Source organism: Diadema antillarum, unplaced genomic scaffold (assembly GCF_040938485.1).
Source record: "Diadema antillarum isolate AM-2024a unplaced genomic scaffold, OU_Dant_1.0 seq00000952_RagTag, whole genome shotgun sequence".
In the NCBI taxonomy this organism is placed as follows: domain Eukaryota; kingdom Metazoa; phylum Echinodermata; class Echinoidea; order Diadematoida; family Diadematidae; genus Diadema; species Diadema antillarum.
In genome coordinates this window covers 356,521-375,757 of record NW_027271800.1, presented here as the reverse complement: position 1 = coordinate 375,757, position 19,237 = coordinate 356,521, and the positions used below count along the sequence as shown (strand labels likewise).

Below are 19,237 nucleotides of genomic sequence, written 5' to 3'. Positions count from 1 at the left end.
TCCATGCACGAGAGGTGTTGATGATAAATGAGGCGGTGCCACTGACACATTTTGCGGTGCAGCTGCAGGATAAGATTGGGGGACAAAGGTAGATGGCTGGGGGTACTGGTATGTTGGTTGCACGGCTGGTGACCCATGCACTCCTGGATTTACCTGGGGAGGTGCCGGGCTGAAATTTGACGGTTGCGGATGGTACTGGAAATCCTCGTGTGAGTGAATGCCTGACCCTCCACACATCGGGCAGGGAGATGTCCTGGTGGCATACATCGGTGACGGTTCAGCGGCGGTATGGTAATGCTGCTCACTAGAAAAAACAGGTGGAGGACTTGTCCTCAACAGGTTAGCACCTCTGGTTCTTGAATAACTTTGCTTTGCTTGGTGGGACAATTGGGGTGACCTAATGCTTGACAAATAGTCTCTCTTTAAGGGTGAGCGATACCGCTGAGAGGTTGCCCGAATCGGTGAAGCACCAATTGATTCATCTCTCCTAGGAATATATCGCTCCAGAAGCACATCACGGAGGGTGTCCCTGAGGGGTGTGGAGGTTGCATACTGTGGCACCCCGGCACCATGAGAGGTTCTGTCATTGTTATCAAGCTGCTCCTTGAGATCAGCTATTTCCTCCTGCAGCGTGCGCAGCATCTCACTCTTGGAGCTTCTCGTGGATGCTGCATCATCGGCATCGTCGCCATAGTTACGCCTCGCCTCCCTGTGGCGGTGGCTTGCCTCCTCAGGGATGGTGGGTGGTACTGGATTGTGCCTTGCGTCAGCCACTTTGGCCTTCAACTGGTTAACCTCATCTTGTAACGCCCTCAGCGCCTCGCTTCTCACACTGCTCCTCGTCACATCGGAGCGCCGATCGAATTCCGGCTGACTCGGTGGTAAGTTCGGCCGCCTATCATACCTGCCGCTCCTCGATGGAGCCTCGCTTCTTTGATCACTTGCTCTCTTTGGCATCGCTGTCCCATTGTACGGTTCACTGGAAGTCCTGCTTAAATACTGATTGCTAAGTGGAAGGCTTGAATTTGGAGAGTTGCGTCTAGTGGGCTGTGTTCTAGCTGCGGGGGTTCTGCTCCTCTGCTCTATAGCATCACGGTGTGATGGGGCTGGGTGTGGTTTGGTCACTGCTGGTCTCGTATCTGCTGAGGCAAACCACAAAGAGTAGATTTGTATGAAAGAATGTCTGGTTCAGGCAGAGACAGCGAGATCCTTATTCAACCCAAGAAGCACAAGAAGGCTACACCTTAAAGAAAATTTACAATATATCTAGTTTCCATGCCAGAAGAAATTAGTTTTTGGTTATCTCTGTGAGTTTTATTGATGGCTATCTTTATAAGCAATGAAAATAAATTCTCAACAATTTTCTTTATCATTTGGATCAGTTGAAGTTTGTTCATCTGCACAATCAATATGTAACATAACAGCAGGCAGCAATGATGAATGTTATTGTTAAGGTAAGATTTTAGTTAACTAAACATATGTACAATTTACATGATCTGGGGACAATATGCTCTATTTCAAATCAAATTCTTGCAAAAATGACAAATTCATCTTCTCTTCGTATTTCACTTTAGCTACTACAAGCATGCCATCTTTGATGAATCTATGTATGACAGACAAGAAAAACAAACAAACACAGGCTCACCTTTTCTCTGGTAGTCTGTGGGAATGGCCCTGGACTGCCTGTCCCTTGCCATTCTGCTCCCTCCAGAGTAAATGGAATCTTCCTCCTCTGGCACTGCTTGTTGCCTCAGTGGGACAGGTTCATTCTTCCTTGGGGGTGGTTGGGTCTCCCTCCTCTGTTGTTTGACTGGCAATCTACTTGATCTGGCTGGTGCAGTTTTAATGTCTTCAGAATGAGGTGGTAACCTGTCAAACAAACAAACAAACAAATAAACAAACACATGAAACAGGAATCCACAATGTGCAAATAAAAAATGCATGATACATTCAAATTTCAAAAACCATATATTCCAATTCAAAAGCATATATTCCTTATCTTTGATACAGATTAATATATTTTGTACAACATATATTGACGTAAAGCAAACTACTGTACACGCCATATATTCAGCAAGTCTAAATTTTCTCGAATTGAGACTTCCCGACAATTTTGTGAGTGGTTAAATTTGCGATCGTGGAGTCCTGTACTGAACACAGAAATGTATATGTGTATGTCACATTCATGTTGGGATCAGAGTCACTATATTCACGTGTCTTTGATTTTGTGAATAGCACCTGGGGTGGTATTCTGAGGTCGTAATTAAGTCTGTAATTAACTTCGTGATTAAGTCGTGAAGTTAATAGGCCCTTAATCATGGGCAAAATCGGTATTCTGAGGACGTAATTAAGGTATGATTAAGTCCCCTGTAATTATCTTAGGTCCCTCCCATCTAATTGTTATTCCATCCAATCAGACGCATTGTTAGAAGCCAAAATGATGATTACACGCGCAAATATGCCCTCAATGCGCGCTCCTGCACGCCCCCTGTAATTACAACCCAAGAGCTCCGTGCGCACACTCCGGTATTTGATTACAACCCCTCACCTACGCACGCGAAGATCTCAACCTCTTTGCTCACATAAAATGACAAAATTCCCCGAAGATCGACTATATTTCTTTTTTTCTCTGAATTCTACGGATACCATGATAACAAGATTCAACCGCTCCTCGGTTATCGAAGACGGTAAGCATCGTTGCGGCCGAGAAAACACGATGTAATGCGTGATATCGGAGTAGTTAATGACACTCTTTGGTATAATTAAGTTTTCCATTAACTTTCATACTTAATTACACCCTCAGAATACCGATTCGTAATTAACTCTGTGATTAAGTCCTCTCAGAGGTGCACGCACATTGATACGCGTAAACGCGTAGGTCCTTCCCGCCAAAACGCTTGTTGCTATGGTAGTTAATATACCCCCTACTTAATCATGCTCTCAGAATACCAATTCGGAAATTAAGTGCTAATCAGACACTTAATTAGCTCTCAGAATACGGCCCCTGGCCTGCTAAATTTGCTCAAATAGAAAACTCGCAAAATATTCAGTGTATACAGTACATGGTAGTTGGTAGCTCAGGTCAACAGTATATTTTGTTTCACTCACCTCTGGGCCCGGTTCTTTGGTCGCGTGTCAGACCCTCTTGTCTGCAGCGATTGCCGGCTGCTCTCTGACCCCATGAACCCGCTATCACCTTCTGGTTCTGCTGGTGCGAGGGTGCTCTTCACGCCCTTAGGTCTCCTCCCATCACCTGCATCACCCCTTGGGTTGGACGATCGGTGACCGGAGGGTTGGGCTTGCTTGCTGCTGGCCTATGAAATGTTGGATTTGATGTTTGTACACACTTACACCACCTATTTGTTTGTTTGTTTTCGTTTTGTTTTGTTTTTCGTGGGGGTGGGGTTGTTATTTGTAATCCTAACTCTTCCATTAAATTGTGAATGAGATACATGGATACGTTGCATGACAATGAGCATCATGTATATGTACATCTTATAAAATCAAAAATTGACAGAGATTTTTAGCTGGATTCGACTATGGAAACCATATATACAAAAGAGGAAGCCCAGAATGACAATGTTTTAGTAAATATTTTTCAGTTCAAAATGCCTGTGTGTGTGACTGGTTGGCTGTGGTGCTTGTACAAGCATGAATAACAGGAGTAGATTTGTTTCTGGTGCCAGCTTTTAGATTTCAGGTAGTGAAGATATGGTGAAAATTATGATGACTGCATGAGGAACATTTTCCAAATCCACACCTTTAGGGCATGCACTTTCCTTCTCTAGATCTAACATTGTACTGACTTTGCTGAGAGATCTAACAGACAGTATAAAATATGAAGTCTTAGAAAAAATAATACAGTTAATCTGTTTGCGCACACAATTAATTCTTCTACTTCTTTTTTTCATTTACTTATTTATTTGTTTGTTTATTTCATCTTATCTAATTTTTTCCAAAACCAATCACTGCAATTTATACTTTGAAAGATGTGGAGTCACTGTACTTTCCTTCCCAGCCACTCACTCACCTTTCCTGTAAGGCCTTTCTTCCTGCTTGTCCCCGCTGAGGATGGGGGGTCGACGTCTGGTGACCCCATGGATGAGACGCTGCCGTCTTCCGGTGGCTGCCATTTCGGAAGGACATGGTGGCCACTCCCTGTAGGCAAAGTAACAGAGACAAGGATTACAACAAACCATCAACAAAAACACTTCTACTATGCTGATGACATGTCAATTTCTGTTGCACAAAGTGAGCAGACGAGATGAAAATTTGATCTACAGTAGTAATGTAAGTCACATCAGTGTATGTAGCGAAGTATTTTGAAACAGTTTTCCAGGCAACCCTCTCAGAACTAAAGGGATGACCAGTGTGTAGATCAATAAAACCTTTGTGAATGATCCTGAGACCACTGCTTACCTACCAACACAGAGATCTAATTAAAAATCTAAATAAAAATCTAAATAAAATATTGCAGAAAATAGCTCTTTTCATTCATCTCCTAAGCATTAGCAGGTGTCCACAAAAACAGAAATACAAGGTTGAATAGAGCTCCTCCTTCCTTGAAAAAAAAAAATAAAGATGGAATACTCGAAACACATATGAATACTTGGGTCTGAATAAGGAAAGACACACAAAACAATAGAGGTTGGATACCTGTATACTTTGAAGGATCTGTAATCACGGAGGAGAAATCACCATTACACGGTCTCCTGTAATTGATTCTACCTCGTCCTTAACTAGAGATATTCTTCATAATTTTACAGAAGTTATAAGACAATGAAATTTTGATATCTTGATGTCAATTCTATTCTCTGTATGACTGAAAAATTTATTTACCTCTTGGTCTGAAGACGTCAGGTGAGGTTGTTTCTCGAAACGGCGAGGAATGCGTCGAGGATCCATCGACATCACCATCGTGGTCGTCGACTGCCTCGTCCAGGGCAATCTCCTCATCTGCATCGTTGTTAGCTTGGTTGCCATAGAAACCAGCACCATTTGTTGCAGGAGGTTCATTGACGTGATCTCCATCGACAGCAAAGTTTGGTATGTTTTGAAGACTCTGTAAAAGACCATTTGCACATAAACTGAATCATAATATCAGTTTTAACATTTAAAATTTGTACACACTGAGGAAAGAGTCAACAAGCAGTGCAATTCTAGTGGGGAAATTACATCAAAGTTTGCATAGAGTCATCATTAGAAGCAAAAACAATAATAATAATCATGATAACGATTAATACATCAGCAGTGTCTTGAAACAAATATTATTACCTTCACAAGCTCTTGAATTTCTCTGTCTCTTTCTGGATGCGGTGGCAACTGCTTCAGAGCCTCATATCTACATGAAAAAAGGAGGACATCATGAATCAATTATTTTGTAACTTGAAAAACTTTGCATAAAATTAGGGTGCATTCGAGCGCTCTCCTAAAGCGAACTGTACTGTACCGTACCCGCGCCAGAGGAGCGCTCGAACGCTCCTAAAGTGTACCGTACCGTACTGTACCGAGCCAAAAGTGGACCACTTCCCGATGTGCTCCAAAAGCGTACCAAAGCGTACTAAAAGTTCGTTGTAAAACATGCGCGTATCATGCTCATACGTCACAATGGAAAGACATCATTCTCTTTGTTCGGGACAGCTGTGAGTAGTTCAAGCGCCAGGTGAATGACATTCTTGCTACAGACAAGCGTGACCTTTTCGAAAAATAACTCGTGAGGTACGCTTTCTCCACAGAGCACTCAAACGCTCCAAAACTGGCACAGTTCGGTACGATACGCTTTGGTTCGGTTCGCTTTGGTTCGGTTCGCTTTGGTTCGCTTTACAGCGCTCGAACGCACCCATCCACTCACATACACAAACACATCCACCAAACTTTTCTTTTTCCAGAGGTATTCATTAATTTCCATTCAAACAATTCATGGACTGAAGCAGCTAAACTAGTAATTCTGTACACCATAACAAAATCTTTGCAAAATTTGGACAAAATCAACAGAAATATTTCATTCCTGTGCACTTCTTTTTTTACACATTAGAATTAGAAATTAAAGGTTGATGATAAAAACACACACAGACACAAAAGTTATACAAGCCATGTAAATGAACTGTTTATACTTGTGCCAAGATTTGCAAAAGTTAAATGCACACGAAGGTTTTGTGTACACAATGCATTGAATGTCCCTCGCCAATTCATGAAAATTTCACGCCACAAATTTTTGTGGTTTTACAGTATCAGGTAAAGTTAGGTATTATGTTTTTTAGCTGACTATAAGGACCCTTTTTTTCCTCTCTCATTCTCTCTCTCTCTCTCTCTTATTTGCTCCTTTATGTCCATGATTGCTTGCACATGACATTTTTGAGGACCATTAAAAATGTAACTGAAGGCAACTAACTTGTCTAAAAGCAGGGAGTAGTCTTCCTCCGGTAACGATTGCACTCCTGAGGGTTCAGCCTGTCTCTCCACATCACTGCCTTTATGGGGAGCAGCATCATTTGTTGTCATGGCAACATCAGGGGTCCTCCGTGAGGGGGTTGGTGGCTCAGGAGGGTTGTTTCGCAAGTTCCCCTGATGATAGCAAATACACAGAAAGAGAGATTGAAAAACATCATTAGCAGTGTTCACGATAACTCTCAATAGCAAGGATCAGGCATGAATGATGTGTTAAAGTTTGACTAAAGCGCACAAAGCAATAGCAGTCACACACTCACATGCACAAGTACACACACATACAATGTTATTTTATTGTTGGAAATGTTGCTAAAAAAAGTAAAAGAGAAATCATCAAAATGAAAAAAAGGGAAAAATACTGTAAAAACTAAAGCTACTTTTTCTGTATAATTTGCATTATAGCTCTCATAAGTACAAACTGTCAAAGCACACAATGAAGAGGTATGGAACACAGCATCAAGCAGAATTTCTACTTCATTTCAAAGTTAAAAGACTGAATTAGAACAAAAAGTCCATGAATGGTAAATAAAAGGGCGAGCTGTAAACAGGGGAACACAAATTTCCACAAGGCAACACATAATCAAAGGAAAAAGGAAATAGCATTACAACAAATGATCAATGCTGTTTGTATCTTTGTATCTATTCTACACTGTATGATTTTGTCTATTTATGGGAATCCAAACTTGTATTGAGTCATGTTGTCTTTGAGTTCAGGAAGAGTCAGTGATTGCTAAGAGTGGAGTCTGGTTGTATTAGACTAGCACATGCCACAAGGGAAGAAAAATATGAGATGGATAGCACAATTACCATACCACAGGTCACACCAGGGTACCCCATCAGGGCCCCATTTCATAAATAATTGCTATGATAGCAACTCTTGCTGGGATGGAAAATGTCATGGAAGCGACAAGAATCCAGCTTCCTGATTGGCTGTTGCTGGGGGAAGTTGCTATGGACAGGTATTTTATTTTTAGCAAGACTTGCTATTCAACATCTTTTTCATTTACAAAATGGGGCCTCAAATGACAGCTTAAAAACAGGAGTGTACAGTGTATGTTCCCTGAGAAGAGTGGATACTTGGTTAGCATTAGTCTTCCTCTGCAGACCACTGTTCTCAAGATACTTGATATTTTGGTGCGTGAGCCACTGTGCTTTTGATGATTTGGAAGTTTTGTGAAACAATATGTGACCCACTACAACAAAAGGATCCGAAAGTCGGAGGAGGAAAATTTCTTGAAAATGGCATGACATTATTCCCTTACTCTTCTACTTTAATGTCATATATAGCACAACTCATAAAAGTACTTGGTTGTGGAGATATTGACGATTCTATTAGCGCATGTCAAGTGGTAAAGGAAATCAGAGTTTCGAGAAAAACGCCTTCAAAGTTTTCCTTCCAACACTATCATGATTAAGGGGAGGCGAGACAGTTTATGCCGCTTGACAATAGATGGCATGCTCCTAGCGACCTCTGCAATGTTCATTCAAGCTTAGCGCCAGCGGTCTACGCACAACCAATCAGTAATCAGGATGCCACACACTGACCAATAAGATCACTCCCTCGTTGCTAGGGGTGGAGTCTAGCTGCGGCGCTAAATCCAGATCTTCGGACACGTTTCTGTTACGTTGAAAGTCGGAAAATCATGGCCAAGAAAAATGCCGATTTCTTGCCTTTCCTTTGATCATTTAGCTTCGAAATTTTGGCAGATGATAGACAAAACATTAGACTACAAAATTCTGCCAAAAACAGAAAACCGGTTGTTTTGACCAATTTTGATGATGAAACTTCAAACTCGAATTTCTCGGCTCAGCCGTCAGCGACTTTAGAATCCTTTTGTTGTAGCGGGTCACATATAACTTTCACTACCTCTCTTTTTCTCTCTTCACGCCATGCTACAAATAAAATGCCAATTCACATACCTCCACTGCCTCCTGGATATCATCCAGTCGCATTCCTAGCTGGAAGATTTGACCTTCCAGCGACCTCTCGGGGTCAAAGGTCGCCTGCTGCCCTCCCAGCCCCTCCAGTCTGACCTTGGTGCTGTGCTCCTCCTTGGCTTGCATGTAGTTGGACTCAAGCTGTGATTGGCCACTCTTCAGTCCCTCTAGCCCCCTCTGTTGGTCTGATAGAGGGAGGTGGTTCTCTCGCAGCAGAATCTCAAAGGAGTCCACCTGGGATACATTAGTTAAAGGAGACCTCCGAATGATTTTCAGACTCTTACATTTTTTAACAATTACAAATTGTAATTTTATGATATATATTTGGAAAATAAAACTTAAATAATGACTAAAAAGAAAACAACTGTTAACTGGTTATACTGGGAACAGAGTTTCAGAATTCATGAGGATTGGGATGAGGAACAATAAAAGTTAAGCTCAGACGCTGATCCTTAACTTCAATTCTGGAAGTTACCACAAAATTTCCAGAAAAGGGGAGGGGGCATGATGCCCCCTCTCCCCTGTCTTTTTATGGTTAAAGTATTAGAGAGAATACAATTCTAAGAGGATTCAAACATTTATTTGATAAAAATTGGTTTTGAAATGGCTGAGATATCGAATAACAAAGCAAAACAAAGTGGTTCTTATAAAAGGTGGGACCCATTTTTTATCAGGACCACTTTCTTTTTAGATATGTCAGCCATTTAAAAACCAATTTTTATCAAATCACAAACTTTCACTTCCTCTTAGAATTGTATGCTCTTTGATATTTTTCATAAGTGGTTTCTAATCATCTCCAAAAAAGTTAAATTCTGAACCCCCATCCCAACCAAAACTATACCGTCCCTTTATTAGGAAAATTTCAGTGCAGTTTAAAAGTTAGTCTGAAAAGACAAAAATTAAATTTTCTTGGCAAACCAAGGAAAATTTTATCAAAATCAGATGAAAAATAAGCAAGTTATGACATTTTGAAATTTTGCAAAAAAAACAGTTCTTGAACAGACAATATGAAAATGCAAATAGTGGTGCGATGATGTCATCCCCTCACAACTTGCCATACTATATCGTCGCTGGGGTGACAAGACCTCGTATCTCAAAAATGTCATTTTTTTTTTTTTAGCTTAATGGTCAAATAATGGGTCAAGTGATGTCCTGGCCAAATCCCAACTGTCTTACTCCAAAAATGAAGCCACCATGACATGTCAAAGAGAAGGCCTTCCCATTCACTATAGGGCTCACGCCCATAAATATTTCCCCATAGGGATGTGTGTTAAAAATCAAATTTCAAAAAAATTCTGTAAAATAGCTGGGAGAAATGAAGTGTTTCAGCTTCACTAACCTGGATAAGTTAGATATACTCTTTCATCCTTCAAATTCTCAGGGTGGATAATTCAGTTCAAATTCTGTCCAGGGGTCCGCAAAGCCAGACTACGAGTTCTTGTCACTCAAAAAATCACCCATTTTCCGTACACGTACCCAATGAAATATAGTCCCCTCAAATTCCACCAGAAAAGCTTTCATCTTCCAACCAAAATACAATTTGTAGAGGAATTCATACTCAATATCTACAGCTATTCAGTTTTTTGCCAAACTACATCATTGATTTTTGATTAATTTTTTTCTTCATTTATTTTGGTATCTTTGGTACGAATTCCTGAAGGGGTCTGGGACAGTCCATTGTATTTACGGGTGTGAGCCCTATAGTGGAGGTCATATTTCTCATTTGACTTTTAAACATCATAAATGTGTTTTTGATGATATTTGCACATACATCATATGGGAAATTACACATTCAAGGGTTATAAAGCTTCTCAAAGGGACACTTTTGAATCTCATGCCCTTTGAGGTTTTAAAAAAAAAAAAAATGTAGTGTTGATCAGTTCTTCATAAGATGAATACCTAGATGCAGGCAGTAATCTTTGATTATGGGGGTGTCATCATCACATTATTGCCTACAAAATACTTGAAAAGACTTTGTTTTGTCAAACAGACTAACTTTATGAATTTTGACCTGTTTCAGTGGTAGCCAAACAAAAAAAAATACATTAAAATAACACAGTCATTCAAAGTTGTGTGGTACTGATGACTGCTATGTACAAAGATCTATCTATACCACAACAACATAATAAGAAAACAAATTGTAGCCAAACAGAATTGGGGGGGGGGGGGGGGGGGGGGGGTAGAGGAGAGAGGTAAGGGGGGGGGGGGGGGATAGGAAGGGGAATGGGGAGGGAGGAAGAGATCCGACACAGTAGATCAACATAAACCAGCAGAGTTTGAATGGGATGAATACTTCCCATAGACTTGTGTGCATTGCATGCATCCTCTATAGGGCTCACACCCATAAATATTTCCCCATAGGGATGTGTGTTAAAAATCAAATTTCAAAAAATTCTGTAAAATAGCTGGGAGAAATGAAGTGTTTCAGCTTCACTACCCTGGATAAGTTAGATATACCCTTTCATCCTTCAAATTCTCAGGGTGGATAATTCAGTTCAAATTCTGTCCAGGGGTCCGCAAAGCCAGACTAAGAGTTCTTGTCACTCAAAAAATCACCCATTTTCCGTACACGTACCCAATGAAATATAGTCCCCTCAAATTCCACCAGAAATGCAATTTGTAGAGGAATTCATACTCAATATCTACAGCTATTCAGTTTTTTGCCAAACTACATCATTGATTTTTGATTAATTTTTTTCTTCATTTATTTTGGTATCTTTGGTACGAATTTGTGAAGGGGTCTGGGACAGTCCCTTGTATTTACGGGTGTGAGCCCTATAGTGCTTTGGCCGCCATGTTTTTTCACTCTCCTGAACATTTGACATTTTTGAGATACGAGGTTTTGTCACCCCAGCGACGATATACTTATGTTCTGTATAAAATTTTGAAATTTTTAGTTTTGCATTCAAATGCAATAATGCCCCAGTCTCAAATCCTGATACATCTCACTGGTCATTATTCTGAGTTATTCAACCAGGAATTACATTATGTTTTACACTTTGATAACATAAACATTGAATTTTTTAGAATGACATTAAATGTTTTACACTTTGATAAAATAAACATTGAATTTTTTAGAATGACATTATGTTTTACACTTTGATAACATAAACATTGAATTTTTTGGCCTGTTTTGTACACGATCAATGGAAAATTGTGAGGTGATGACATCATCAGCTCACTCATTTACATATTCATATCAACTGTACTAGAACAGTTCACTATTTCACAAACTTCACTATTTCATACTTGTACAATGTAACTTCCCTAATTCTTATCCTATTTTGATCAAATTTTCACTCTAGTACTCACAATATTTTACTCTTTTTTATTAGACTAACTCATAACTGGACTGAAATTCCTCTTTAATGGCAGATTCACAACAAATAAGATGTATTCTGAGCAGCCTGCAGTATGTACCATGAAATAATATTATATACGCTGCTCTTCAACTGGATACACAGCTAGATGCAGAGTCCTTTGAAGAGTTACCCAATACCAAAATTGAAAATTGTGCTGGTACCCAGAGGTGTGGCATGTCTATTTTCAAGTATCATGGTGATGTGCCTAACAACAAAGTTCTGACAAATGACAAAAAGGGCAGTGTGACGTTGAAATACAACTTTGTAAGTTGTACAGCCTCTACGGAATTATAAAATAGAAGAAAGCAAGACTGCTATTCAAACACAAAAGAGTCTAGAGTTGGATTGAGTTCGAGTTGGTGACCACCAGGTACCACACACAGTCACCTCCAATTCCAATATATGAATATGAATATGAATATGAATATGAAATGAATTATTTTTGTCAAAAACTTCACTCTACAATTCCTTTCTTTTCAGCTCCAAACCTCGTCATCCCAAGATATACAACATAAAATGAATGTTGTGTGGCCATGAAAAATCACAGTAATCATATACATTGTCAACAGATTTGTCTGTTTTATCACAAGCACCTCTGGATAGTTTTATCATGGAATACATTGATATGGCATGACAGTTTGAATGTCTGTACCTCACACCCAGCTTCGACTGGCAAATTGGTTTGAAGAAACATCATCTACAAACAAGTTTTAAAGTTAAGGTCACCCTTGTCCAAATTAAGATCTTCCTTTGATACACTAATCATCTCCATGTAAATACATTCCAACAAAGTCAATATCACAAACGGATTGTAGTGCACCAGAAAACAATGATTTAACATCACATGCCAGAAATGCCAGACTGTGGGTATTTACATTACAAAGCAATTTACAGTTCTCCATAAAGGGAATGCACCTGTTGTCCTCATAGCCACCTGATGCACAGGTGTATCTTTTGTGTGAGTCACAGGGCAGTTTATCTTGAGGCAATTTGTGACAAAACAACCAGAACAACACATGGAAATACTACAAGACCTCGCTCCAGACAATGCACACTGCACACTTCAAAACTCAATGTGGAGAAATTTTACCACTGTCACATGACACATCAATACAAAGTCTATGCAATTCATCCCCAATGTTGAGTGTCATTGCATATCATATTTCCCCAAAACTTAACAACACACTAAGAAGGGAACATTGTATGTCTTCTTGCTATAATTCCAATTGTGAGGATCAATCACACGGTGTATCTGATTGATCTTAGCTCAATATTTACTTATTGCAGTCATCAAAATTCCCTCGTGAACATGCAAACACTTCAAAGTTTCATATCATCGGTGTCTTCCACTCACCCTGTCTCTCTGGCCCTGGGCTTGGAACTGGAGGGCTAGAAGTTTCCCCTCTGCGGGATTTCCTGGAGGCACACCCCCAGAATTATCCCTGGTGGGCGTAATGGAACCTCCCAGGCTCAGGCTTGATGTGGCATGCACCAGGTTTGTTCTACTCCCTGAAGGGGTGTGCTGCAGTCTGCGCACAGAGATTTTGAATAAATGTACAGTAAGAGGAGGGAAATAGATCATCATTTCACCGAAAACACATGCACACAAAATTTCAACGTATCAAATCTGATAAACTTTCAGGTCGTTTGTTAAGAGGCCCCCCTTCACCACTCAACTTTTGGTGCACTGCGTGGACAGTGGTAACCAGTGAAATAAATAGAAAAAAATTTAATGTGTGTGCCCAAGGGGAAAGATTTACATGACATAAGTAGAATTTTCACTCGTGAGAGGTGAATCAGTCTGTACAATGGCAAAAACTGGAAAAACCCAATACAAAACAAAACAAAACAACCATTCACAGAGTTTTCACATCCATTCATGGCAATAAGGTTTTTCTCCAAATATTTTAGGGTACACCAGGTAGCTTGCCTACCAACTTCTGACGAAAAATTCAAAAGGTGAGAAAATGTTGGGTTTGCAAAGCCCATGTAAACCATCCATTCATATTAACAATTGATATATAAACTTCTAACTGATGCTACGAGATACTATTTGACACAAGCACTAGTTATAATCAATTTGAACGACACATTCTGATATGAAATACATTGTATAATGTCAGCTAAATATAAAGTAGGAACACGTTAGTGCACCAATTTGGTCTTCAATTTTTCTCCCAAAGTTTACTATTAAAGGTTTACAAAACTGTACTGTGGAATATCATGATATAGTATGCATATTAGGTCATGAAGAAGTTTGAGTGGTGTTATTTAAACCTTTTAAAATGTCATTAAAACTGAAGTTTTTCAAAATGCATGTGTGTGCAAGCAACACATAAAACTTCCCCTCTCAACATCTCTATGCCACAAATAATGTTTGCATTATGCAGCAAGAAGTACAGGGATATTTTGTGCTTTGGAAGCGAGTATCAGAAGAACCCAACACCATACCAGTTTCTTAAAATGAAAAGTCACAGTGAGATGCCAAAATGTAGAGCTAAATTCACAATTGCTTCTAAGGAATTGTAATGGGTATAGGGAGGGGATGATATGAAAGCATTTGATCTCCACTTGTAAACAAGGAGATCCTAGTGGTGAAGAAACACTTTGGTTTATTCCTGATAATTTCAAAGAGATGGAGTATTGCTAAAAAACTCACCCTCCTTGATTGTTGGATAGAACAGCCCTCTGCCCTTGAGACAAATGGAATTCATGTGCATGCCTCCCCAATGCTAGTGCATTCCTGTCTGATTGGCCGGCTGGAGGACCATTGTATTGCAGATTGACCTTTGCACCCAGGCGCAGCTGGTCAATGGTGTTTTCTGCTTGGGCGTATTTCTGTAGGAGTTCATCGTATTCCCTCTGGAGCTGGTCTACGAATTCGTCGCTCATGAGCCGTGACCTGGCTGTCCGGTCCAGTTTGCTGATCTCGGACACGTCGCTCGTTTCGCTGTGACCCGTCATGTCATCCAGCCGTAATTTGGGAACTATGTCTCCCAGAGATGACCCAGCGGGCTTTACGGGGGAAGGGCTGAGTTCCAAGTCTCCATTCACCAGAGTACCATCCCCCGGAGTGCTCGATCTTGGAGTGGCTGCCCCAGCACTTTCTACGAAACTTTGCTCACTTCGACCATTATGACTCTTCACACTTGATCGACTACTTCGCCTACTTGATAATACTGACCGCTGCGACGGAGCAGGAGATGATCTAGTCCTACCCGATTTCAAACTACCACTTCTCCTATCGCTCTCCCTACTACGCAGAGAAAGTTGATCATCTGACATGACTTGTTGCGGTGATTTCCTATCCTTGAGCTGAGCTGCAGTTAGCGGTCGGCTTGGACGACGGACTGAGGTAGCAATTGGTTTGAAGTGCTCTATGTCTCCACCGCTGGAGTTGGCTCTCCCCTCGGGGCTTTCCCCTGCACCGAATGTCTCCACGTTGAAGGCTGCAGCCTGGATGACAGCAGTCAGGCTCTCACGCTTCTTCAGGGTGTTTTCACCGCTGCGTGAAAACAGGTCAGATCCGTCCTCGGACTCCAGGTGGGACAGCTGCTCCGGCATCTTCTCCTGGCTCAGATTGAAGAAGTCGTCTTGCTGCGACGACGGCAGATACGGGCGATTCTCTGCAGCAGCATCGCCGTTGTATCCTTCCAGGGAGTCATTGTCGTACAGATTATCCATGATGTCATATGGTCTGCCTCCCGGGTGATATGCAACATCAGGGTGGTCTCGAGGTGTTGCCTCCATGTATTTCATCATGTCGTCATCTCCGTATCGGTGAGCGTCCCCGTTCAGCATGCCATCAAATTCTGTTCCATCTTCTAATGACTCATTGTGACCCCGTTTGAAGATGTCGTCAGATTGATCACTCATGTTGCCATTTCTGGAGTCGCCATCATAGTCTTGTTGGAAGCCCGCCTTTTCTCCAGGAAAGGATCTGCCTTTCACGTCCTCACCATCTGCGGATCCCTGGGACTGCTCCTTCAGCAGCCTCTCTAGGTTCTCAAACTCCTGCAGAGACTGCCGATGGATCGGTCTCTCGAATCCGTTACCAACTATCTTCCTCCGGGGAGTCAGCGAGGTCACCTCATCATCCTCTTCCTCCCCAGAGACTGACCGTGCGCTCTCCTGTTCCTTCAAGTCAAGGTCGTAGTTGTTGCCGGGGCTACTGTTGGTCAGAAAGGTGCTCCTCACAGCTTCCGGTGAGAAGACATCTCCTTCCAAGAGTCCCTCTAAGCCATGGCTACTACGAGGTGAGATATCCGAAAAGCCATTTGAACCCTCTGTGATGATAAGAATAAAAGAAAAACTTTGTGCAGGCTGAAACACTTGCACTTCACATACAAGCTAGAACATAACACACTTGTACAGATAGGTATCATCTGAACCTAAACATACATGGTGAGTCTGGCCTAAAGGGTGAAATGTGGCAATAAATCACTCTGCCATGTCACCTCTAGTATCACTATCACAAAAAGGGACAATGCGATCATTGAATCTGCAGACATTATCAAGCCCATCAGACCAGTATCTTGAATTTCCTCGTGAAAAATCTGCAGCTAAGCAGAAAACATGTTGCTACCAGGAACATATAACGCAATAATACCATGAGGCTGTGTTGAGCAACTTCACACAGCAGACTGATTGTGACCCAAATGGATGTGGGCATAATGGTAGAGGGAAGCCCTCCGCGTTTCCTAATCATTTGCCTTCCTTGTTCTTAATCCCCCAGCATCAATCAACAGGGCTCAAGGCGCAACCCCGCCTCTCTTTGGATATTACCAACTTTGCACAATTTGTAAAAAAATTCCACCTGTTTTTTTGCATCTCCATGACTAATCATCCCATTCTTGTTAATTATCCTACTCCTATTTTTACTTGTCATCTTGACAAGTTCAATGGCCTATGATGATGAAATATATGTCAATATAATATGTCATCACTGTGCATTGACAGCTATTCATATCTTGTCCTTAAGATTTTTGTGTGCAATGTTGCTTCCAGATCAGAGGCCACAAACAAAATCACAGAGGCAGGTATAACTAAGAGATTACATCCCCCCCCCTTGAATCACCAACAGGGGTAAAAAAAAACAACTCAATTATGCATTATTAGGTTTAAATTTATGCAAAGGGAATGGCATCTGAGAAGTATTGCCAACGGGAAAACCATGTTTGATTATCCCCTTTAAGTGAAAGGGAATACGAAGATGAAAATTGATTATCTGCCAGGTTCCTTCTTGAAGTGACATTGAGCTTACATATCGTGTAAATGTACAAGTAGAACTACAGGGACTTCCTACTACAAATATTTGTGGTTTGTAAAAAGTATTCTTTCTTCGGCGGAATTTGGTGCACGGTATCACGGTCAAAATGTAGGCCTATACAATAGTTCCATGATATTTACACCTTCTTTACTGCTCCATTGAAATTCTTCTTTTTCAAACATGAATAGCACTAGTAATTGATTTATGTCAAGAAAAAAAGTTATTTCAGTTTGTCTAAATCCATTCAACACAGTGTAAAATTTTGCTGAAAACCACGCTGATGGTCTAAATGACAAGTAATCATTTGTCATTCAAGAGGACTTTGAATTTTGAATTGCTTTATGAACAAACTTTGCGTTATACGCATTTCTCTGCATCACAACAGCTTGTCCATGTATAAGCTTGTGCCTGCATTTGGTAAGAGTCAACTGAAATTCAATCCAGGTTTTACTTCCTTGGTCAGTTCTCGCTCCTCCTGTAACCTTGCCTCGGCTTCAATCACCACAACCTAACACGCTCACTTCCTCATCAGATCTCTGCATTTTGCAGAAATGTGTTGCCCGGCAACAGGAACTCTTAATGAACGTTCAAGGAAGGTCACTGCTATTTATATTCAAAGTCTCTTAGCTTATCAAGAGAAGCCCATTAAAGACTCAGGGCAGTACTTTTTTACAGTTGAGAGACCTATAGAAGGCCACTGACTTTTTCCAACCTGAAATATTCTTCCATTTTCTCTGTAACTGCACAATTTAGACAGGTTTTTAATACTAAAAGCTGATTGAATTCTTTCCCATCCATTAGCCAGCTCATTCTGCATCCAGAGTTTCAACTAACCATTATGTCTGAAGGAGAGCATGAGGAAAGGGGGGGGGGGGGGGGAGGGCATTAGAATTATGTTATCCTTCTTTGACTTTAACAAGCACTTTTTTTTTGAAAGCTTGTATTTCAATCTGTCGCTCAAACAGCACATACAGCTGTACTCACACAATCTTGATTGACCGCTTCGTAAAAATAATAACACAGAATTTAACACCATAAAAAAGAAAGCAAATCACATTTCATCTCTGGGAATATATATATTAAAAAAAAAAAAATTGTTCTTGCAACTGGGACTGTTAAGAATGAACATTGTAGTTTGTGATATAAAGCAAGATGCTGGAACAAGGAAGTAACATACCTTCAAAGTCATCTTCATAGGAGCCTCCTGATCCAGCCATGGCTGTCTTTTCATCTCTTACACATCTGTTAAATTATCAACACAAAATATGCATCATCGGATCATATAAGGCCTAACATATAGAACATATTTTGTATAACTTAGACACACACAAATATGCAAAAATACTGTACATGATTTTTTTTCTCACATGTGCAATACATATTAAACACAGACCAAAGTTCTGCAAAGATTCTGCCTAATTCAGAGATTACACTGAAAGAAAACAACATTTGACACATAATCCAGAGATTAGACAGGGACAGAAAAAAAAGGAAAAACGAAAGATCCCCCCCCCCCCCCCCGAGACCTTCATTACTGCCATTAAAACCACATTCACAATTCACACCCATACATTGTACACAGTATACACTTTTACCTTTCAAAGTATTGATACAGTCTTAAAGGTGATGGCTAGTAACTGAACAGTGGGAATCAGTGGGAATGCTAGGGGATGATTGTTCCAATTCTTGTGGGAATCATTTAAGAGTACATTATATATCTATTGTTGAGTGAAAATTATTTGCTTCAGAACAGTCTCATATTCAAGTAATGTGCAGTTTAATGCCCCGTCACTGTACAGGCATGCTTACCTAGAAACATTATCCTGCACATTACTTGAATATGAGACCATTTTGAAGTAAATAATTTTCACAAAACAAAACGATTGGAACAATCATCCTCCAGCATTCCCACTGATCAGTTACTAGCCATCCCTTTTAAGCGAGTTTTCATTGATCCTTCATAATGTTCTTTTTGTCCTACACGTACATAAAATCATTCAAAACTGCCAATATGTGATTAAAGGTTCAATCAAATTCTCAACAGTCTTCCCCAACAACTGCATTTCCCACTGCCGAAACTATCCGGCAAACTAATCCACTAAATACTACCATTTAATTTTTTTTTTTCACCCTGAAGTTTCAGATGACAGACCCTATTAGATTGAAGTAATTCCTCCTGAGTATTAAATGCCTGTTTATACCAATCAGTGAATTGAATTAC

General features: G+C 40.5%; 1 protein-coding gene across 1 annotated transcript in view; it reads right to left on the bottom strand.

Annotated features, from left to right (window-relative positions):
* Nucleotides 1–46: 46 nt before the first annotated feature.
* Nucleotides 47–19,237, bottom strand: part of LOC139741764 (uncharacterized) — a gene marked incomplete at its 3' end in the record, with an annotated part of 37,827 nt that continues 18,636 nt past the window's right edge. Inside the window, exons 3-13 of the mRNA XM_071652347.1 lie at nucleotides 18,194–18,258; nucleotides 14,407–16,033; nucleotides 13,102–13,276; nucleotides 8,368–8,619; nucleotides 6,392–6,564; nucleotides 5,275–5,341; nucleotides 4,840–5,062; nucleotides 4,031–4,158; nucleotides 3,109–3,314; nucleotides 1,646–1,869; nucleotides 47–1,139 (exon numbers count right to left, since the gene is read on the bottom strand). Of these exons, the coding sequence (XP_071508448.1) occupies nucleotides 47–1,139; nucleotides 1,646–1,869; nucleotides 3,109–3,314; nucleotides 4,031–4,158; nucleotides 4,840–5,062; nucleotides 5,275–5,341; nucleotides 6,392–6,564; nucleotides 8,368–8,619; nucleotides 13,102–13,276; nucleotides 14,407–16,033; nucleotides 18,194–18,233 (4,208 nt within the window). The remainder of the gene's footprint in view (nucleotides 1,140–1,645; nucleotides 1,870–3,108; nucleotides 3,315–4,030; nucleotides 4,159–4,839; nucleotides 5,063–5,274; nucleotides 5,342–6,391; nucleotides 6,565–8,367; nucleotides 8,620–13,101; nucleotides 13,277–14,406; nucleotides 16,034–18,193; nucleotides 18,259–19,237) is intronic.